This window comes from Hemitrygon akajei, chromosome 14 (genome assembly GCF_048418815.1).
Source record: "Hemitrygon akajei chromosome 14, sHemAka1.3, whole genome shotgun sequence".
Classification (NCBI taxonomy): Eukaryota; Metazoa; Chordata; class Chondrichthyes; order Myliobatiformes; family Dasyatidae; genus Hemitrygon; species Hemitrygon akajei.
This window is the reverse complement of record NC_133137.1, coordinates 20,721,899-20,746,091: the sequence shown is the minus strand read 5'-3', so window position 1 is coordinate 20,746,091 and position 24,193 is coordinate 20,721,899. Positions and strand designations below refer to the sequence as shown.

Below are 24,193 nucleotides of genomic sequence, written 5' to 3'. Positions count from 1 at the left end.
TGTTTCCTCTGAGCACCTTTTGAAATGTGGAAGTTCATATTTCAAAAAAAGTGAATACATTTCAAAAATCCTTCACTGCTTGTAAAGTACTCTGGGCTGCCTGGAAGACCTAACTCTGTCCTTTCTTCCTTTTTATAATCAACTAAAGACAGCAGATAGTTTTTGAAGACCCAGTATCAATGCCTAGTAGACATTATGCTTTTTGATCCACCTCATGATCATTGCGAATTTCCAGAATTCATCTTTAGTCATGTTTCAGTTCCAAAAGGAGATTCACAGAATTTCCTAACCTGACAGATGTTTTTCACCATTATGTTTTTTGGGTACTTTCCACTGCAGTAATTAACCGTTCATGAATGGAGAGCAATAGAGCAATTAAGTTAGGTGCAACATTTTGAATGGGGAAAATTCATCACGTTAGATGGCACTTTGTGGGCTATCTTTTTCAGATGTTATTAAGTGCCTCACTTGGAACAGTTTGTGACAGAAATCATGACACAATTCCAGCCAAGTTGTGATCTGTTGATTAAAAATCACCACCCTCCCAATACTTATAAATATCCCCTACTAAACAGAATAACCATTTGCAAAATATGCCATGAACACTTTTCTCACTGAACAAAAATGACTACAATGACTGACATCTTCCATCAGCACCTCAAATATGTTTTTACTGCCATCCATAGTTTCTGATCTTGTGTTTCCCATGTCTTGTCACCAGAGTACCGCGAACCAAGATATGAAACTGAAGTGAGCAGAATTCAGAAGAAACCTCATCTACATTCCAGCTAGATGGAAGGGGATCACTTTATAAAGTCACTGTAGTCAATTACACACAAACAATAGTTTTGATCGGATAGCTACAGAGTGAAAATATACAGAGAAAATCTCTTACCCTTCTGAAAAAGTTACTGTTACTCAAATAAGTATATTAGAATCTAAGAGACTGAATGTAAAAAAAAATAAGAGTCATCTAAAGAGGGGTGGGGGAAGAGGGAAGAAATCTAATGTTTTAAGATGCAGAAAGTTAAAAGCACAACCAGACTGCTTAAAACTATGTGTCTGAGATCAGTACTGAAGAGAACTTGAAATATAAATAGAACAGGTTACAGACCTAGACAAGGAAAGCAATATAATTTTAAAATCAAGGTATGACTAGAACAAATATAATTTTAGCTTAGTAAGCACAGGGACAATTGGTGAATGAATCTTGGTGTAAGTTAGGATGCAGGCAATACAGCTATGAATGTTGGTGCGTATGGCAGGTTTGGAGATGCAAGGCTGGGCAGGAAAGCAATGGGAAAAATATTGAGTTAAGGAGCAACATGGATGGAGGATTCGGCAGCAGTGAGATGAGGCAGGGGTGGAAATGAGCAAAGTTACCATGTTGCAACGGGTATGTGGTAGAAGTTTACGTTAAAAAGAATGTCAAAGATATAAAAAATCTATTTTGTCATCAGACTGTGGCAAAGTTGATGACCATGGAAAGGAGCTTCTGGCATGGACTCTTAACATGGAATTCATTTTTTTTAAAACAATGTTTATTTAGAAGAAATGCCAATGGTAAAATGAAGAACTTTGACAAGCAATAATAAATCAGAGCATTAAGGGCAGACTGTGCAACAGTTGAAAAGGTTGAAATTTGGAGACTGTATTATCCTTCTCCACTGTTTGCTGATGTTCCAAAAACACTACTTCATACATATTTAACGACACATAAATAATAAAGCACAGAAAATTATCAGTAAGTCAACTTGCCATATACAGTTGGAAGAAAAACTAATGATGCTAAACTCCAAAGACTGAAACAGAAATGTCAGAAGCACTCCATTCTGGTGAAGAGACACTGCCCAAAAGTTTTGACTGTTTATCTCTTCAGAGGGTTGCTTTACTTCAGGCATTTTCTAGTTTTGTTCCTATAAAGGATGCTGTGTTACTTTTTGCAAAGAATTAGTCCATGGAGACAGTGAACACCTATCTTTATGCAAGCAGGCATTCATTGGTTTCATCAGTCCAGGTGAATTCCAGGTGGCTATCTGCTCCGGTTGGCCATCACATCTCACACTAATATTGTGCAAAACTTGAAGTAGTAGACACCAAATCATACCAAGTTACAACATTATCTAAGACAGTGGTGATTTTTAGCCACTAGCTTCAAACTGGTTTTGAGCAACAGGAGTGGAAAATATAATTTACAGCTGGAAGCTTGTGTAGCTGATCCAAGATGAAATTACTATCCACTCTGCAAGGGCTACTGTAAACATCTGCTGCGCTGAAATCAGTACAACATTAAAAGCCTTTATTAACAAGAGAGATAACAGGTGCATTTTCACCTAAAGTTCTGGATAGGCACAGGAGAATAAAAGCGCTCAATTCTCTGATAATTTGGAAACAAACTTTGAAATTAATTTAATCATATTTTCAGTAACTGAATACATAGTCGACTAAATCTGGTATAACTTCAGCATATAACATATTAGGTTAATTGCTCACTTTTGTAAACCGAAGATATTAAAGGGGCATTGAACAATAATACCTCCAAGAGGATCACAACCTCACTGTAGGATTTGGAGGCTTGCATACCGCAATGACGCGGAGAGCTACGTTGGCTGGAGTTGGGGCTTTATGCTTTGGCCCTTGGTAGGGTCAACAATGCAAAACAAGTCAAAGAGTAAAGACCAAACTAAAAGTGGCCCACTGGTCCTCCAGATTCGGGGGTTCAGCTCAGGACTAACAAGTCTGACGGATAACACAAAATTGTCATGGAAACAGCATTGAAGAATCCTTCTATATACATGTGCGACTGTATGGACAGACACAAAGATGGAGGACCTTCACTGCTGCCCTAAATTCCAGCAGCATAACGGGTGGTAAGTAAGAAAGAAGAATGATAGGTTACCAAGGCTATCCCATAGATAAGATATAACCTGACCAAGTGATGGAATGGGCTCAATGGTGTTGATTGTTTACTCTCACAAGGCATTTGTACCAAACAGTAAAGCCACTCAGAACTGCACAGGATTTAAGAGTAAGCCTTTGAGTAAGCTTCAATTGTAAAATACCCCTGAAAAATAGACGTACATCCTCAACGGTATTAAATAAGAATTCCACTGTATACAAGTCAGATGCATCTCTTCAAACTACTCTTGCAGTAAGGGACAACACTTTCACAACCAGGTGTTTGTCATCGTTAGTGTACTAATGGGGTTTCTTAATTATCTCTCCCAGATTAACTCTCCTGTATCAAATTCATGGAGCTATTGCAGGAATTTTGTATTCATTTTGTCAATCTTCAAAGATAACTGATACATTAATTTTAAGCTTTAAACTTAATTAAACTATAAACTTAAACTTAGAATGGTATCATTAGCAAAATATAACCCACAACACAAAATATACCACATAATAGAAATCATGGCAACTTCCATTTGAATAAAACTGCTTCCTAAATGGCTAAATGACCGTGTCAAGGCCTCTGAAAATTTTACAAAACTAACCTTCATATCTTCCAGAAGGGCGTAAGGATCTTCTATTCCTTCAGGGACGCATTTCTTGTTCTCTGGTAAGGATTCCAGTTTTTCCACAAGTGCCTTTAACCCTTTCAGTTCAAACTCAGTCAGGTGAATCCATTTGTTAGACCCCTCAGATACTGGCTGAGAGGGGTCAGGAGATCCGCTTGGGGTCTTTGGGCAGTCCGTCAGCATTGGTGACTTAGTACTGTCATTTGAGTCATTAGATAAAGTCCGCTTTAAATGCCTCATCGGTTTCTGTGTCTTTCCAGTGCTATCATTTCCTTCTGAATGTGTACTGCCGGGAGAAGGCAAATCATCATCAAATCCTTTCGTGTTTTGAGTGCTCATTTTATCTTTTGTCTCATCTTTCTCCTCCTTGACATGCATATCAGAAGATTCCTCATCCATGTCGAGTCGGGAATCTGATGAGGGACTCTCTGTATTTGGTTTCTTCTCTGTATCTGAGAACATTTAAACTCTAATGTAAGACATCAAAATTAATTGAGAAAAGGAAAATATTTTATTAATATTAAAACACAATGATAGGCAATTACTATAAGGAATTTAGAAACAAAATTGAAACCACAAATTCCAGTACATTCAGGGCAATGTGCCTAAGCCACTCATAGACAAAAATACTTGGGCTAATGCCACTTGCCTGGTTGTAGTCTTCAGTATTGGAGATCATGGCATTTCAAGTGCTTGTACCACGAGTTAGTAACAAGGATTTCTGTAATACGTTTCTTTTGACACAATGGTGCAAGTGTCTGCCACTCTTTAGGTGGCAAAAAAATCCTTAATTACCCTCTAATTTTCTTACCAATAGGTTTAAATACATTACTCCTTCTCTTATCAATTAGTTTAATTACTGACCTTCCTGCTAAAGGAAACCTCTTATCTAGGTCTAGACCCAGGTCCAGGCTTAAATAAATTTATATATAAAATCATATGATTCACATCTATTAAATCTCTGTAAGACTTTGGGCAGAATGATGCATTTGCGCCCCGTCATTTCACCATAGCTGATTTATTATCCCCCTCAAACCCATTTTCATGCCTTTTCCCCGCAACCTTTGACGCCCTTACTAACCAAAAACCCATCAACCTCAGCTTTCAACATACTCAATAACCCGGCCTTCATAGCTGTCCGTGGCCATGCATTCCACAGATTCACCACTCCCTGGTCCTAGAATCACCCACTATACGAAATATCCTTTCCACATCCACTCTGTCTGGGCCTTTCAATATTCGATAGCTTTCAATGAGATACCCCCATCATTCTTCTAAACTCCAGTGAGTACAGAATCTGAATCAGGTTTAATATCATCGGCCGATGTCGTAGAATTTGTTGTTACACAGCAGCAATACAATGCAATAAATAAATAAAAAGCTCTAAATTATAGTAAATACACAAAATCACATATATACCTATGCGTGCGCACACACACACACAATTGATTGATTTTATTTTTATATTATATTTTTTAATATAAAAAGTAGAATTAAATAAATAGTGCAAAGAGAGAAAAAAAGTGAGGTAGAGGGTTATAGTAAGTTTAATATCCATTCAGAAATCAGATGGCAGAGGGAAAGAAGCTGTTATTGAATCATTGAGTGTGTGCTTTCAGAGTCCTGTACCTCCTTTCTGATGGTAGCAATAAGAGGGCATTTCCTAGCTGATGGGAGTCTTTAACGAAGGATGCCACTTTTTTGAGGCATCGCTCCTTGAAGATGTCCTGGATGCTACTGTGGCTGGTGCTCGTGATGGAGCTGACTGAGCTCACAACTTTCTGCAGCTAATTTTAATCCTGTGCTGTGCCCACCCCTCCCCCCACCCTGTATCAGACAATGATGAAACTAGTTAAAATGCCCTCTACTGTACATGTAGAAATTTACAAGTCTATTTGGTGACATACCAAATGTCCTCAAAGTCCAAACAGAAATATAGTGGCTGTCATGCCTTCAATGTAACTGCATCAATATGCTGGGACCAGGATAGATCCTCAGAGATGCTGACACCCAGAAACTTTAAATTGATCACCCATTTCACCTGATCACTCGATAAGAACTGGTTGTGTGTGCCCTAATCTTACCCTTTCTGAAGTCCACTATCAGTTCTTTGGTTGAGTGCAAGGTTGTTGCTGCAACACCACTCAACCAGCTGATCAATCTTGCTCTTGTACGCTTTCTCATCACCATCTGAAATTGGCCCAATAACAGTTGTGTGGTCAGCAAATTTATAGATGGTTTTTGAGCTGTACCTAATCAGTCATAGTAGTAACAAGACTAGAGCCATGGTTTAAGCACACATCCTTGAGATGTGCCTGTGTTGGTTATCAGCAAGGTGGAGATGTTTTTTCCAATCTGCACAGGCAAGTTGTCTTCCAATGAGGAAGTCAGGGATCCAGTTGCAGAAGGAGGTACAGAGGCCCAGGTTTTGGAGACTTTTGGTCAGAAATTGTGTTAAATGCTTAGCAGTAGTCAATGAACAGCAGCCTGATGCAAGTACTAGTATCTTCCAGATGACCCAAGGCCACGAGAAGAGTTAATGAGATCACATCCGCTGTAGACGTACTGTGGAGATAGGCAAACTGCAGTGGGTCCAGGTCCTTGCTGAAGCAGGAGTTGATTCTAGCCATAACCTAACTCTCAAAGAACTTCATCACTGTCAATATGAGTTAGTAGACAATAGTCATTAAGGCAGCTCACCCTGTTCTTCTGGGGCACTGGTATAATTGTTGCCCTTTTAAAGCAAGTGGGAACTTCCAACTGTAGCAATGAGAGACTGAAAATGTCTTTGAACACTCCCACCAGTTGGTTGGCATAGGTTTTCAGAGCCTTATGGGTAAACCATCAGGGCCTGCCGCCTTGCAAGGGTTCACCCTCTTGAAAAACAGCTTGACATCAGCCTCTGAGACAGAAATCACAGGGTCACTGGATGACACAGGGATCTTCAAAGCTGTAGTTTCATTCTCCCTTTCAAAGCGTGAAGAAAAGGCATTGAGCTCATCTAGGAGTGAAGCATGACTGCCATTCATGTTGTTATGTTTCGCTTTGTAAGAAGCAATGGCCTGCAAACACTACCAGAGCAGACGTGAATCCAATTCCACCTCTTACCTCAATCAGAATTGCTCTTTTGCTCTTGAGCTGGCCCTCCATAAGTTGTACCTGGCCTTTTTGTACAGCCCTGAATCACCAAGCTTGAATGTCACTGATCTAGCCCTCAGCAGACTGAATATCCTGGTTCATCCACAGCTTTTGATTTGGGTATGTACGATATATTCTCATAGGCAGATCTACACAGGTTTTAATGAAGTCAGTGACAATTGTGGCACATTCATTCAGATTTGAAGATGAATCCCTAGCTACTGTCCAGTCCATCAACTCATAGCAGTCCTTTAAGCGCTCCTCCATCTCCCTTGTCCATACCTTCTTGGTCCTCTCTATTGGTGTTGTGGTCTTCAGTGTCTGCCTATATTCAGGAAGTAGAAGTACAGCCAGGTGATCAGACTTTCCAAAGTGAGGCATGAGATGCCACGGTACACATTCTTGATGGTAGTATATCAGTGGTCCTGTGTGCTGGCTCCTCTGGTTCCACAAGTGATATGCTGGTGATAATTACTTAGGGACTTTTTAAGCTGAGTACAGGCCCAGAGCCAAACACTCCTTGTATGTTAACTCTCTCACTCCTGGAATCATTCTCATGAACATCCGCTGGACCACCTCCAATGCCAGCACATCTTTTCTTAAATGAGGGGCCCAAAACAGCTTACAACACTCCAAGTGCGGTCTGACCAATGCCTGATAAAGCCTCAGCACTTATATTCTAGTCCTCGCAAAATGAATGTTAACATTACATTTACCTTCCTTACCACCGACTCAACCTGCAAGTTAACCTTCAGGGAATCCTGCACAAAAACTGAAAGTCCCTTTGCACCTCTGATTTTTGAATTTTCTTCCCATTTACAAAATAGTCTATGCCTTTATTTCTTCTACTAAACTGCATGACATATACTTCCCTACACTATATTCCATCTTTCAGTTCTTTGCCCATTATCGCAATATATCCAAGTCCTTCTACAAGGTCCCTGCTTCCTCGACAGTACTTGCCTCTCCACCTAGCTTTGTAGTATCTTGACTACAAAGCCATTAAATCCGTCATCCAAATCATTGATATATAATGTGAAAAGAAGCAGTCCCGATACTGACCCCTGCGGAACACCCAATAGACGCCGGCAGCCAAACAGGAAAGGCCCCTTTTATTCTGACTCTTTGTCCCCACCAGTCAGCCAAATTTCTATCCATGCTAGTATCATTCCTGTAATACCACGGGCTCTTATCTTGTTAAGCGGCCTCATCTACGTCACCTTGTCAAAAGCCTTCTGAAAATCCAAGTAAACAAAATCCACAAACTCTCCTTTGTCTATCCTGCCTGTTATTTTCTCAAAGAATTCCAACAAATTTGTCAGGCAAGATTTCCCCTTAAGGAAACCATACTGACTTTGGCCTATTTTATCATGTGCCTCCAAGTACCCCAAAACCTCATCCTTAATTCCACATCTTCCCAACATCAGGCTAAATGGCCTATAATTTCCTTTCTTCTGCAAGAGTGGAGTGACATTTGCAATTTTCCAGTCCTCTGGAATCATTCCAGAATCTAGTGATCCTTGAAAGATCATTATTAATGCCTCCACAATCTATTCAACAAACTCTTTCAGAACCCTGGGGTGTCCATCTGGTCCAGGTGAGTTATCTACTTTCAGACATTTCAGCTTCCCAAGCACTTCCTCCTTAGTAATAGCAACAACACATACTTCTGCCCCCAACACTCTCAAATTTCTGGCATACTGCGTGTGTCTTCCACAGTAAAGACTGATACAAGATACTTAACAAGTTCATCTGCCATTTCTCTGTCCCCCATTACTACCTCTCCTGCATCATTTTACAGTAGTTCAATATCCACTCACATTTCTCTTTTACTTTTTATGTAACTGAAAAGAAAATTTTGTATCCTCTTTTATAGTATTGACTAGCTTACCTTCATATTTCATCTTTTCTCTCTTTATGGCCTTTTTAGTTGAATTTGTTGATTTTAAAAAGCTTCCCAATCCCCTAACTTCCTACTAATTTTTGCGATATTATATGCCCTCCCTTTTGCTTTTACGGTCTCATTGACTTCTCTTGTCAGCCATGGTTGCCTCGTGCTCCCTTTAGAATATTTCTTCATCTCTGGGTTATATCTATCTTGCATCTTTCAAATTGCCCCCAGAACCTCCAGCCATTGCTGTTCTACCACCATCCCTGATAGTGACCCCTTCTCATCAACTTTGGCCAGCTCGTCTCTCAGAAGATTTTATCTTCTCCCTCTCAAGCTGCAGGGAGAATTGTATCATATTATGATCACTGCCTCCTAAGGCTTACTTTACTGTACGCTCCCTAATCAAATCAATTTGTTACACAACACCCAATCCAGAATTGTCTTTCTCCTGGTGGGTTCAACCACAAGCTACTCTAAAAAGCCATCTCGTAGGCATCCTACAAAATTGTCTCTCTTGGGATCTAGCACCAACCTGATTTCCCTCAATCTACTTGCATATTGAAACCCCCCATGACAATCCTAACATTGCTTTTTTTACATGCCTTTTCTATTTACCATTATAATTTACATCCCACATCCTGGCTACTGTTCAGGGGCCTGTATATAACTCCTATTAGGGTATTTTTACCCTTGCAGTTTCTTAACTCTACCCACAAGGATTTGCAATCTTCCAGTCCTATGTTACTTCTTTCAAAGAATTAATTTCATTTTTTACTAACAGAGCCACCCCATCTCCTCTGCCTACCTGCCTGTCCTTTTGATATAATATGTATACTTGGACGTTAAGCTCCCACCTAGGATCTTCTTTCAGACACGACTCAGTGATGCCACAACTTCATACCTGTCAATCTCCTGTCAGTTTACTTCACTCCATTAAAAAAATAATCCACGGAGTTAAGATTGTCAAATCCTGTCAATTTCCTAATCAATCTGTGCACTACTGAGTACAGCTGCTGAGGTTAATTCCTGGAATAACCACTAGAAATCCAGATTTTTGATCCCGAGACGATCTCAAATGTTATTCTCTAGAATTTAAATCTTAAAGCATTGTATCAGTAACAGAAATCATATAACCCATCTAGGTTACCAGGCCTTTTAGAATGGGAAATCTACCATAATTTTCTAGTCTGTTTTTTTCAGTGTGACTACAAATACACGATCATGGCTGTTAGTTCAGGGTTAATTGGCCTCAGGCATCAATTCCTGGTATTGCCAGAGTTGCCCATATTTGGTGAGTGAGTAATTTTAAAATCTTCACTGGCTATGCTGGATCCTCCTTGTAATGCAGCAAACAAAAATGAACGTCAATGGTGATCAATACACAGCAAAAGTAATTTATCTCAAATGAAATAGGCCAAGCATGGCAATTGATAAAAAGACCCACTTTCTTTTTTGATGAACTTCCTTTTATTCCCGCCCCAAAAAACAAATCCACTGCCAGTTCAGCCCATCAGTATGTGATTAAGATAAAAATACTGACATGAAAAACTGATTTTCAAATTAGCTGCACTCAAATTTTCTTTGCAGAGCAATTCAAATCAAAACTCAACCTGCTCTGTTCAAAAAGGCTACATAGTAAGGTTGAAATGTTTTGTGTGCAGAGATCAGATAAGACATTAAAGTAGACACCACTCATGCAAAATCTGAATTAAATATCAAAGTACTGTACACATGAATGCTTTTCCACTAAATTACTTACTCACTCTATGCAGACCCAATTAACGTCAATAAAACACTGTGTCTAATTTTCAAGGCATCTTCAAAATGGCTGAAGACAAATGCTGCATTAGATTTTTTCCATAACCAACTGCTACTCTTCATTGGATGTCAACAGGAGTGAGCTGCAGTGTCTTAATCTTGTAGATCTTAATGCACTTTCTTATAAGTATTCATTAGCAGTCTTCAAGCATCAATTTAGATACTCCACAAAAGTTCAAGATACAACATTTATGATCTTGAGAGTTACCTATCACTAATTTAGTAGCGTATTAAAGGGCATTTTCTCCCCATCAAAACTAGTGACAATTTTGAAGGCTAAAAATGGTTCTGGAGGCTCACTAATAGCAAAGTCATATTAATCAGGGTTGAAAGGGAGGAAACGGACACTAGGACAGTTCAAGAGCGGCTTTACGAAAAATGTTGCTTTTAAGATACATTGATTGAACTAGAGTGGGAAACAAAGGGTTACAGAATTTAAATGAAGTACCTCAACATCACCCTGTCTAAAGTCTAAATGACTAAGGCAGCAAGGAGGGGAAGAAAACAGCAGTGACAAAAAAAAAGCACGAATAATTTCCTCTCAACTCAGTAAGCTGTGACTACTGGGGCTGCTGTAGGCTGGTTGAGTCAGAAGGGTCTGGTATGGTGCTGCATCTCTAAATAAATAAATAAATACGGATTACTGTTTCAGTTCCAATTACTCACAACTTACATCAATATTTTGGCTGAGGGATCCAAACGTATTTCCAAATTTGAAACAAAACTGAGAAGGAATGCAAATTAAACAAAAGTGTCTGAAACACAAACAGAAAATGCTGTCGGCCAGCATCTGTGGACAGACAAACCACTGTTGTCTCAGGTCTGAAACCTTCCATCAAAAGTGGGAATGTAATGATAGGACAAAGCTTCAAGGGACAAGTTAAGCAAGTGGACAACATCATAGAAGATAGGGTACAATGTAGAGGGGCGGGGGGGAGTGGTTTGGAAGAAAAAAATAGAAATTTAGAAACTAAGGTAATCTATCAAGAAGGTAGGCAGGTGTGTCCCTGTTTGGTTAAAAAATGAAATTAAACCAATGAACCAGGAGATTTAGTATTTTTATGCATAGAATTGAGGAACTGCAAAGGTACAAAGATCCCAATGAGTTATGTACAGACCTCTGAATAGTAGTCAGGATGTGAGGTATAAATTACAGTAGAAAATAGAAAGAAAAAGCACGTAAGAAAGGCAATATTACAGTGATCATGGAGGATGTTTAAATGCATGTACACTGGGGGGGATAAAAAAGGCTGGTGGTGGAAACAAGAAAAGGAATTTGAGGAACACACACAAAATGCTGCAGGAACTCTGCTGGCCAGGTAGCATTTTTGGAAAAGAGTAAACAATCAATGTTTCAGGCAGAGACCCTTCATCTGATTAGGCAGCTTGTGAAGGAACCCTTAGTGAATAGTGACCATAATATGATAGGATTCACCCTGCAGTTTGAGAGGGAGAAGCCAAAAATAACATTGTGGCCAGGTTTGTAGACCATACGAAGACAGAGGAACAGGTAGTGTTGCAAAGGCAGAGACAAGACTTGGACTAGTTAAGTGACTGGGTAAAGAAGTGGCAGATGGAATACAGCAAAGGGAAGTGGAAAGTTATGCACTTTGGCAGATAAAATAAAGATGTAGGCTATTTTGTAAACAAGTAGAGAATGCAGAAATCTGAGGCTCTTAACTCCTTGTTCAGAATTCACTTAAGGTGAACTTGCAGGTCGAGTTGTTAGTAAGCAAGGCAAATGCAATATTAGCATTAGTTTCAAGAGGACTAGAATACATGCAAGGATGTACTGCTGAGGCTCTGCAGGGCGATGGTCATACAGTAATTGGAATACTGTGAGCATTTCTGGGACCCGTATCCTAGGAAAGTCATGCTACCCTTGGAGAGAAGTTTCATAATGACCCCAGTAATGAAAAACTTAATGCATGAGAAACATTTGATGGATCTGAGCTGGTATTTGGAGTTCAGAAGGATGGGGCAGGTCTCATTGAAACAGCATATATTGAAAGGCTCGAGATAGAATGGACATGAAAATGATATTTTCATTATAAGAAAAGTCTAGCATCTGATGGCAAAGCCCCAGAACACAAAGACGTCCCTTTAGAAATCAAATGAGAAGGAGTTTCTTCAGCCAGAGATGGTGAATCTGTGGAATTCATTGCCATGAAGGTCTGTGGAGACCAAGTCATATGGTATGGTAAGGGAGAGATTGGTAGTTTCATGATCGGGGTAAGGAGTTAAAGGATCACAAGGAGAAGGCAGGAGAAGGAGGTTGGAAAAGAATCAGCTATGAATGAATGGCAGAGCAGACTCAAAAAACAGCATCCATCAATGATTCTCACCACCCAGGTCATGCTCTTCGCTCGTTGCTGCAATCAGATAGAAGGTATAAGTGCCTTCGGACTCACAGCAACAGGTTCAAGAACAGTTACTAGCTCTCAGCCATCAGGCTCTTGAACAAAAGGGGATAGCTATACTCATTTAAGGTCTCTGTTATATTGTTATTTCATGCTTGTCATTTATTGCTATTTATTTATATCTGCATTTACACAGTTTGTTTACAGCTTAAAGTTACTGTTCTATAGATTTACTAAGTATGACTGCAGAAAAAGAATCTCAGGATTGTATGTGGTGACATATATGTACCTTGACAATAAATATACATTGAACTTTGAAGAGATGATCAGCCTAATTTTGCTCACATATCTTACAGTATAATATAAACCTCAGTCAGTCTGTACATGACCTGCATAACTTTAATCTTTTCATTTTTACCCAATTAGAGTCACTCTGATCTGTTTTTGTTTCCTGTTTGCCTATTTTCATAATTTACATCAGGCAACTCACATTGCATACCTCCATAGTTTGGATTATTCAGATTTAAGACCCCAGATCCAACTGAACTAAATCACATTCAATATGTATATAAAATTTTTACTTATTATTATCACTGTTCCCAAAAGCACCCTTAACAACAAGACTAAATGGACTCTTTCTCATTACACAAGACTAGAACTAACAGGTGTGTGTTCTTTCAACACACACAAAACGCTGGTAGAACGCAGCAGGCCAGGCAGCATCTATAGGAAGAAGTACAGCTGACGTTTCGGGTCGAGACCCTTCGTCAGAACTAACGGAAAAAAGAGATAGTAAGAGATTTGAAAGTGGAAGGGGAGGGGGAGACCCAAAATGATAGGAGAAGACAGGAGGGGGAGGGATGAAGCCAAGAGCTGGGAAGTTGATTGGCAAAAGGGATACAAGGCTGGAGAAGGGGGAAGATCATGGGACGGGAGGCCTTAGAAGAAAGAAAGGGTGAGGGGAGCACCAGAGGAAGATGGAGAACAGGCAAGGAGTTATTGTGAGAGGGAAAAAAATTAAAAATTAGGGATGTGGTAAGAAGGGGAGGAGGGGCATTAACCGAAGTTAGAGAAATCAATGTTCATGCCATCAGGTTGGAGGCTACCCAGACAGAATATAAGGTGTTGTTCCTCCAACCTGAGTGTGGCTTCATCTTGACAGTAGAGGTGGTCATGGATTGACATATCAGAATGGGAATGGGACGTGGAATTAAAATGTGTGGCCATTGGGAGATCCTGCTTCCTCTGGCGGACCGAGCGCAGGTGTTCAGCGAAACGGTCTCCCAGTCTGCGTCGGGTCTCACCAATATATAGAAGGCCACACCAGGAGCACCGGACACAGTATATCACACCAGCAGACGGTTCTTTCTTTGTTTCCTAAACAAACTGATCTTGAAAATCATCTCTCATATATTTGGTAAATTGATCCTCCAAACTATTATTGTTCATGTTGAATACTCAGTCTATATGTAGATTAAACATTCCCTGTTCATTGCAAGCACCTTTATCTTTCTAATTTATATTATGTCCTACATTATCATTACTGTGTGAAAACCTACATTTTACTCCAACCAGTGTTTTCTACCCCATGCCATTATCCACTAAAAAGATTGTCTGAACTAGAATCTTATATTTGTTTTTTTCTACTTTAGGGTGGACCAAGATGCTATTTTTCATAGGCACATCTTAAGATCAAGGCTTTTCAACTGTAGAATCCCACTAAATTCACACTAATTACAAGGATACAAGATGCCAGCAGGGGTTACTCACTATCAAAGAGTATGGTTAATGGCTAATTATGCCCTCCCTAGATCAGACTTAGTATATTCCAGGAACCTTACTGGTTAAAATGGATCAACTATCACATGAGAAACCAGCTGGGCCATAAGGGATTAAATTAATTATTTCCACACAATCAAGCTATTTTTAGTCCACTTAAAGACACTGCATGTTTTATTGAATTTGTTAATGACATTTTGTCTGTTTATAAATACTGACAAAATAAATACCCTGTAACACAGCACATGAATATACACATTAATATTGCTTACCAATTAACATTGATTCCCTCTGGTACTGTTTGGTGAGATGAGACCGTTTTGTCAAACAGAACACATATCTTTCCAAGACATACCAGCACATTTCATAGTAGAAAGGATAACGGAACTTGGCATTAACCTGGAAAAAAACAAGCAATATATACTTAACGACTGCAAAAGGTGGTAAAGAATAATATGCATTTTAATCATTATTGCATTAATAATAACTGTGGATTAATAAATAGCTAATATTTACTATATGTAAATATTTTAGGTTAACAGTTTACAATGACAAATAATTCCTGAAAGGACCTAAAAGTAGTTATACTTTTTGCAACCATTTTCTTTAATTGGTCTATTGGATACAAGACAATGAGAGACATATTACGTGCAAGATTGTGACCCTTTTCTCAAATCCACTGCCGAAATCATTCAGTATTCATATTTCACTAATAAAAAAATTTGGAAGGATTGAACAGATGTGCAAATTAATAGGGTATCCTGAAAAAAAGTTAATATAATTCAGTCTGACATTTTTTTTAAAAAAAAACACTTCCCAAGCAAGTTACCACTTTACACATTAAAAATGTAATAGGCAGAGGGTAAGTTAGTAACATGGAGAGAGATAGATAGGAAAAGTTCCAAAAGGAAAAATAATGGGAGAAATTTCCCATCATCTATCATTGTCTATCTGACAAACTTCTGATTTGGAATTTCCAGGGGAGTACTAGCTAAAAATGTATGTAAGAGTGTGAAAGAGATTAATCTCAAAGGTTGAGGGAAAGAGTGTTCCTCAAAATGATGAAGGATTGAGAATTCTCAGGAGGTTCTCCCAGAGATGTTGGATTGGAATTTTATTCAAGAGCAGCATAGTTTACAAAACTGTGAGCATTTTTGCAACAGTATCTGCTGCACAATAGAGAGCTATTTTTATATTAATTACTTGGATTATTGTTGCAACTCCCAGACAAATGAAACTAAATTGTTAATCATTGCTGTCAGACTACTTCAAAAGTCTACTATAGGTCTGCTTTTATGTCCAATTATTTTGCTAATTGACTTGGCTCTAGAACAAATCTTCCATCCCAGACTAGCAATTAAATATCACAAAACAGAAATCCAAATTTAAAAATCTGTTAATAATGTACTGATAACACTAATCTTCCAAGCAGAGCCATGGATTATCTTTAATTAATACATAATCCACATTTTCACTTCTTTATACGTTTTCACTTCTTGCTCCCAAAGTTGTTGATTACCAAATAGGATTTGATTTAAACTTGCTCTTTAATATTTGGCAGAAATATTATCAGTCAGTATTGACCATAGGTTTCTGTAAGCTTTTGATTGCTTATCAATCATTACAGCCAAGCCTAATTCTCTTTTCATCCAACATGCACTTCCAATAAAAGAGGATGGCAACAATCATGATCGTGAATGAGGGTTCCCTTTGTAACTGGCGTCACAAAAGCTAACTGACATACTACTGGAGTTGTGATTAATAATCACATTCATACTAAAGGTAGGATCTTTCTGGTCCATGAGGCTCAACTATTGATTGGTCCATAAGTGAAAATTTAACTTCCAGAGAATTTATCCAATTTCATAAGAATTTAAAATTTAGATCCAAAACACTTTCACTTACAAGACAAGGGACTGAAGAGACAGAATGATTTACTCAAGTTTATCCAGATGAGTAGTTGTGTTAAGAAGAACAAGTAGGTGATCTACCTGTTACCCTGTGACAACATTGCTTAAATGCATCGTCTTTCCTAGCAATTGTTTACCTGTGGATAATTGTCTGGATTTTGCTCAACATCTCCCTCTGTGGGAATTCATGATCTTCCCAAAAGAGAAACAATCATCAATATTACTGCAACATCACTTAACAATGTCAAAGTTACACTTGCTTAAACTGATGAGGTGCAAGCAAAAATGAAATTCTTGTGAAAAGAAATTAAAGGATTTCTGTACTTGCTGTAAACTTACTGTACCTAGAGGATTTCCTTTTTAAGATAAGTTACTCATCTACAATTTTAATCTACAACACACAAGGCAGACCCTCATATCTCCCTCTAACATGTTCATAAAACTACAAGCACAAAAGGATAAATCTGGTTCCAGTGCATGGAAAGTTAAATAGGTGCCCTTTAACAAAAGGGAAAGCAAGTGATGTTCTCCTAGGCTTCTTTCAATAGTGCTCAAAGCAGTCAAAGGCAATATCCTGACGCATGTTGTTCTGCAAATCCAACTCCTGAGGATAAACAATGAGATCAGACAAACCAAACCAGAGTACAACAGATGACAGAAATCAGAAACTGAAAACAGAATATTCAAGAAACACTTAAATTAAGTAACATCAGAAAAAGGGGAAGGTTGGGGATTAAAAAGAAGTTTTAAGATTCAGAAACTGGGGTGGAGGATGAGAGAATACAAGGATAGGCCTGTTATTAGGAAAAAGAGAAATCATTCAAGTCACCTAATAAGAATATTGCTACAATGAGGCCCTTCAGAATCTTGAGGAACACTACCTCCTCTTCTGTCTGGAGATATTACAACCTTCTGAATTCAAAACTGAATTTCTACAACTTCATGGCATCCATCAGTGATGCTAGTTCATATTCTTTTCTTTTCCCTTTCAGAAAATGGAGCACATTCACAGCCTGACCTGCCAGACGTCTTTCTGCTCTGCATTTTGCAAATCTTACATGTTCTGTTTGTCTAAGATCTCACTCTATAACTTCTCCCTTTCAGATGATTCTATTTACAAGTTATCCCCATGATCACCCCAGTTTTATCCTGTCATAAGCATAACACCCTGCAGCATAACAGGCTTCCTGGTGGCCAAACATCTTCATTCTGATTCCCATTCCAACGTGTCAATCCTTGGCCTCCTCGTGACAAGACGAGACCACCCTCAGGGTAGGGGAGCAACACCTTATATTCTGTCTGGACGCCTTCCAACCTAATGGCATGAATGTCAATTTCTCCTTCCGGTAAACAAGTTACCCCACACCCCCCCCCCACCCGTTTTCCTCTATCCCCCACTCTGACCTTTCATTTCTCACCTGCCTATTACTTTCCCCTGGGTCCCCTCCTCCTTCCCATTCTCCTATTGTCCTCTCTCCTCTCCAGTCAGATTCTTTCTTCTCCAGCCCTTCACCTATCACCTTACAGTTAGCCTCGTTCCCCTTTACCACCCACCTCTTCATTCAGACATACTCCCCCTTCTCTCTCAGTCCCAAAGTAAGGTCTCGGCCCAAAACCTCAACTGTTTACTCTTTTCAATAGCTGCTGCCTGACCTGTTGAGTTCCTAGTGTTTTGTGTGTGTTGCTTTGGACTTCCAGCATCTGCAGACTTTCTTGTGTTGGTGCATAGTAGGCTTATTGTTATGCAGTTTTAAAAAAGTTTTGATAAGATCATCTTTTTCTCTGCCCTTTTACTGCATTTTAAAACCTATATCTCTACATTTTAAAATTTTAATGAAAAACTTAATGACCCAGAAATAAATAAACAAACACACTTGTGCACATGGTATAGGAACAGAATTAGGCCATTCAGCCGAAAATATTTCTTCCCCTGAAGATGTGATATGGTCTGCTGGATTATTTCCAACATTTTTACATGCTCAAGTGATGAGGCTTGAAACTCTATTTGACAAAGGTTTGCAGCCGATGGTTAAAAATGCCAATAATTTAGACAAAAACAAAATTAAGATATCTTTTCAGTGAAATCAACAGACAGTGCCTATAAAAATTATTCACCGCCCCTTGGAAGTTTTCATGTTTTATTGTTTTACAACATTGAATCACAGTGGATTGAATTTGGCTTTTTTTAAAAACACTGATCAAAAGAAAAAACACTTTCATGTCAAAGTGAAAATTTCTACAAAGTGATCTATATTTATTACAAATATGAAACACAAAATATTTGATTGCATAATCATTCACCCTCTTTAATATGACACACTGAGTCATTACTGGTGCAGTCAATTGGTTTTATAAATTGAATAGTTAGTTAAATGGAGATAACCTGTCTGCAGTCAAGGTATTTCAATTGATTGTAGTAAAAATACACCTGTATTGGGAAGGTCCAACTACTGGTGAGTCAGTATCCTGGCAAAAACTACACCATGAAGATGACAGAACACTCCCATCAACTCTACTAAAAGGTTATTGAAAACAACAAGTCAGGCAATGGATACAGAAAATTTCCAAGTCACTGAATATCCCTTAGGGTACAGTTAAGTCAATCATCAAGAAATGGAAAGAATATGACACAGCTGTAAACCTGCCTAGAGTAGTCAGTCCTCTAAACACTGAGTGACCATGCAAGACGAGGACTAGTGAGGGAGGCCACCAAGAGACCCATGACAACTTTGGAGGAGTTACAAACTTCAGTGGCTGAGATGGGGGAGACTGTTGCCCGGGTGCTTCACCAGTCACAGCTTTATGAGAGAGCGGCAAAGAGAAAGCCACTGTTGGGAAAATCATCTTCAAAAACACACCATCCCTACGGTGAAGCATGGTGGTGGCTGCATCATGCTGTGGGGATGCTTCACTGCAGCAGGCCCTGGAAGGTTTGTGAAGGCAAAATGAATGCAGCAAAATACAGGGAATTCCTGTATTCCTGGAGGAGAACCTGATGCAGTCTGCAAAAGAATTGTGACTTGGGAGAAGATTGTTTTCAAAGGAGACAATGACCCCAAGCATAAAACTAAAGCTACACAGGAATGGCTTAAAAACAGCAAATTTAATGTCCTGGAGTGGCCAAGTCAGAGTCAGACCTCAAGTTGAGAATTTGTGGACGGACTTGAAAAAGCCTGTTCACTCACGATCCCTGTGCAATCTGACAAGAGCTTGAGCAGTTTTGTAAAGAAGAATGGGGAAAAATTGCAGTGTCCAGATGTACAAAGCTAATAGAGACCTATCCACATAGACTCAAGGCTGTAATTGCTACCAAAGGTGTATCTACTAAATACTGAGTTGAAGTGGGTGAGTAATTATGTAATCAATTATTTTGTGTTTCATAACTGTAATAAATTTCAAAACAATTTGTAGAAATCTGTTTTCACTTTGGCCCAAGAGTCTTTGCTGTTGGTCAGTGTCAAAAAAGCCAAATTAAATCTACTGTGATTCAATGTCGTAATCCAATAAAACATGAAAACTTCCATGTTGGGTGGGGAAAATACTCTTTTTTTTTAAAAAAAAAGGTACTATACCATCTATCACAAAAGTGATCTTTGCTACCCAAACCCTACAGCCCTTATCCTTTATTTTGTACATCACTTCAAAGCGTACTAACAACTGCCCTCATTTGTAATTTAGTTTATGAGAAATTAAAAGGTACTGACCTCTGCCCCTATCAGTTGCACTCTCAATAAGCTTCTAATTACTGTTCCTTTGTTACACTGATGAGTAAAAGCTCTAGAACAGGAGCTCCCAATCTTTTTAGTGCTATGGACCACTGCCATTCCGTGGACCCCAGGTTGGGATCCCCTACTCTAGAACCATTCCTCAAGACTCCCAAAATAGTGGAACCTTGTAATGATTTGTTTGTTGTTCTTGCCAGATTAATTCTTGGAAACAATCAGAAGAATGAAGTTTAATCTCAAATCTGAATCTATACCTCATATGCACATCGAAAAACAAAACTCACGATGAAATGCCACTTTCTTGATGTAGCACAAAGAATGACATGCTACTTATATTTTCCGAAGGATTTGCAAAAAACTATGAATATTTTGAAATTTTGAATTCCTTTGTAAAATGCTGTAATATAACTTATTAATTGTACTAGGCATAAGAATTTATACAGACCAGACCCAAGGTTACACAAAAGATCCTTCATTTTAAACTTAAATTATCAAAAGCCTGTGAATAAGCCAAACTAGTCTTATCTGAGATCCTTACCTAATATAATCAGTTTCACGCACCCCAAGGAGTGAGGATAATCACTGCCTCCATTTTACCTTTCACGTGATGGTATATCACAATTTTATGTGCATTTATCCCACGGGAAGATTAGAATCAAAAAGACTCACCAGGCTGCCCATCTGACAAGCATATAAAAACCTGAAAGGCATTTTACACTGAAGAATTGATTTTCACAGTGTGGATGTGATACTTTTGCTTTTAATCTGTTTCCCAAAAGATAATACATATACTGGTGAATCTCCCACGGCGCTGCAAGGCTCTCTTACATATCTGTCAATTTGCTAACACCTTCTGTTCACCCTCTACATTTGCCTGTCTCTTCATATTCTCTCCTCTAGAATCTGTCCTTTTCTGTTCCTTTCTTTGGCGTGGCAGATGGTGGTGGCATAGAACTAAGCCAATAATGTCTAAAGGTTAGGAAATAGACTTTTTTGAAAAATCTAAGACTCAAATGATACTGGAAGTTGGTGGAGTTTGCGTGCTATGAGACAAGAAAACAGACTAATTATCAAAGAGGCAATATACAGTTAGCTCATGGATTAAATCAATTTTTCAGCACAACTGTTAAAAGCTCTTAAAACCGTGCTGTTGAAGTGTAAAATCCTGGTCACTTCAGGGGTAGAATTCTGCTCAGTTGTATCTCAACTAAATGCCTGCACCTGGCAATAAGGAGTTTGAAAATGAATCATCTGAACCACCATTTAAAGCATTACTCATCTCCTGTACTGGTGGTGTCCAATCTGACCACCAAAAACCTAGACAAGGCGCTGGCCAAACTACCTGGCAGTTCGGAGGCTGTAATCAAGATAGATCCAGGCAGCCTTCCCTACTGATTTTCTACCTTTCTCTTTCTGCATCCACTCTGATATCCCTTCCTCAACATCTGGATGATAAAGAAGTGGGAAGGTCACAAACTTACTATCTAAAACTCTGTAAATGTTCATTATATGGGTGCAACAGAGGTAAAAAAAAAATCAATAGACATCCAAGGGAGAATTGCTGAATATATTCAACGAGATAGTAAACATACTTACACACAAAAGTTATCAAGAATACTGAGATAAGAGATCCACCACGATCGTATAAATGGCAGAGCCTGCTTGAAGTGCCAAATAAATTATGCCAGAAAAGTGTCTATTAGTTATGTATTTCATCAAAACAGATAACCTTGTATCAATTCCATGATGGGATTTTATCCAGAAATATTTTTAAATCTCAGCTTTTATATCTTACTCTAACATAGTGACATGCCAAAATTATTCTGAATCATTAGTTATCACAGTAGGAGTCTATATTGAAAATGTTCTATTTGAAGTACTTAACAGGTTTTCAGAATCAGGTTTAATATCATTGGCAAATGTAAAATCTGTTGTTTTATGGCAGTGCAATACTTCATTTTTTTAAAAGTTCTAAAATACAATCAGTAATATAGTTGATTCTGGTTAATTGGCCCATCAGTTAATTGGGGCAGTCGCTTATTTGAGACAACTCTTAAATGACAAAAACTAATAGACAAAATAGCCAGGACTCCCCAAATTTATCTGGGACATTGTGCCACTTGATTGGGGCAGGAGGCTGCTGTCAAACAGTTTCTAACTGGCGTCAGTCATATGCACATGTGTAGTTGTTAGAAACTACACTGAACTTAGAGCAAACAGTTTTTGAGTAGCGTAACTTGTGTATTGTTATGTTAGGTTATCAATTTGGGCCAATTGATGCAGATTCAAGATGCTGTGATTTTCAATAATTTTATTTTAAAGGCATTATCTGCACTAGGTGTCTGCATCAACTTTGTTCATTTTCAGTCAATCGAAAAAAAAAGGATTAATTCCTCCATCAATGACTATTAGGAACTAATACAGTTTGATAGTACTCTAGTAGTATTGGTAGTGCTCTAATTTGATCTGTATTTCATTTAAATACAGAATTTGTTACTCAATTAAACAGTGTCCTTTTTTTTAAAAAAACCTTTTAAACAATTTCCATGAAACTTCAGCTAACTGGAGCAGCTGCTTAATTGGGCCAAAATCTATCGGTCCTGGTGCGTCCCAATTAACTGGAATTGTGTGTGTGTGTGTGTGTGTGTGTGTGTGTGTGTGTGTGTGTGTGTGTGTGTGTGTGTGTGTGTGTGTGTGTGTGTGTGTGTGTGTGTGTGTGTGTGTGTGTGTGTGTGTGTGTGTGTGTGTGTGTGTGTGTGTGTGTGTGATTATACATAATATATATACTAAATTAAATGAGCAGTACAAGAGAGAATTAAGGAAAATCGTAAGGTAGTCTACATGGGTTCATTCCTTTATAGTCCAAACCATGACAATGTACAATTCCACAGATATCAAATTGTAAAACTCAGTCATCATTCATCACATTACAACTTTGGGAATAATTAATGGTTGTCTGTTTGATAGTGAAAGCCATCACTATTAGCTCTGACTTCAGCTGGTATTCACAATGATTAACGACAGATTGGTAACAGGTTATCAATTACAGATGGCAAATCCATCTCATCATTTGTCATCTTGCTTTGGAAAAGCAGGCACACATTTTAGTGGCTAAGATTACCTAACATGATCTTACCAGCACCATATTGCCCTGTACAAAAATATCATTTAATGCAGTATGAGCATAACTTGCATAAAACCATGAGATATAGGAGCAGAATTAAGCCATTCGGCCCAAGTCCACTCTGCTATTCAATCATGTCTGAATTTTGTTTAGCCCATTCTCCCCATAACCCTCAACCCTCGTGGCGTTCAAGATGTGAATCTCTGTCCTAAATGCACTGAGTGTTTTGGCCTTCAGACTCTATATCAATGACTTCTCTAGATTCACCATCTCCTGTCTGAAGAAATTCCTCCTCATCTTAGTTTTAAAGGGACAACCCTTTATTCTGAAGCTGTGGTCTCGAATCCCAGGCTCTCCTACTAATGGAAACATGCTCTATACATCTACTTTAAGGCCTTTCAGTATCTGGTAGTGGGCATGATACTACAGTACAAGCATACAACCTCTCCCTCCCTGTCAGCAAAATAAAGAGTGATCATTATCTTCAGGAAGGAGGGAGATACACATGCTCTAGTTCATATCAATGGTGAGGAGGACGAGAGGGCTGGGTTCAAACTCCTCGGAATGAACATCCTTGGTTGCCCATCCTGGTGCAACCATGCAAAATAGAAAGCATTGTCTGGATGCATCCTGGCTTGATATGGCTGCTGCTCTTCCCACTGCTGCAAGAAACTGCAGAGCTGTGGATACAGCTCAACACATCACAGGAACCAGCCTCCTCCTCCATCGACTCTGTCTACACTTCTCGCAGTTTCGGAAAAGCACCAAGCATAATCAGAGACCCCACCAACCCCAGGCACTCTCTTTTCTCCCCCTCCCATTGAGCAGAAGATACAAAAATCTTAGAGCACATATCACCAAGCTCAAGGACTGCTTCTATCTCACTGTTATAAGACTTTTTGAATGGTTTCCTGGTATGATAAAAAA

At 38.8% G+C, this 24,193-nt stretch overlaps 1 protein-coding gene across 7 annotated transcripts in view; it reads right to left on the bottom strand.

Annotated features, from left to right (window-relative positions):
- kdm2bb (lysine (K)-specific demethylase 2Bb) overlaps window positions 1-24,193 on the bottom strand; it is a 231,775-nt gene that overhangs the window by 109,371 nt on the left and 98,211 nt on the right. For all 7 annotated transcript variants that reach the window (XM_073065597.1, XM_073065598.1, XM_073065599.1 and 4 more), the window contains 2 exons: window positions 14,780-14,906; window positions 3,498-3,973 (listed from right to left, as the gene is read on the bottom strand). In XM_073065597.1, the coding sequence (XP_072921698.1) occupies window positions 3,498-3,973; window positions 14,780-14,906 (603 nt within the window). The remainder of the gene's footprint in view (window positions 1-3,497; window positions 3,974-14,779; window positions 14,907-24,193) is intronic.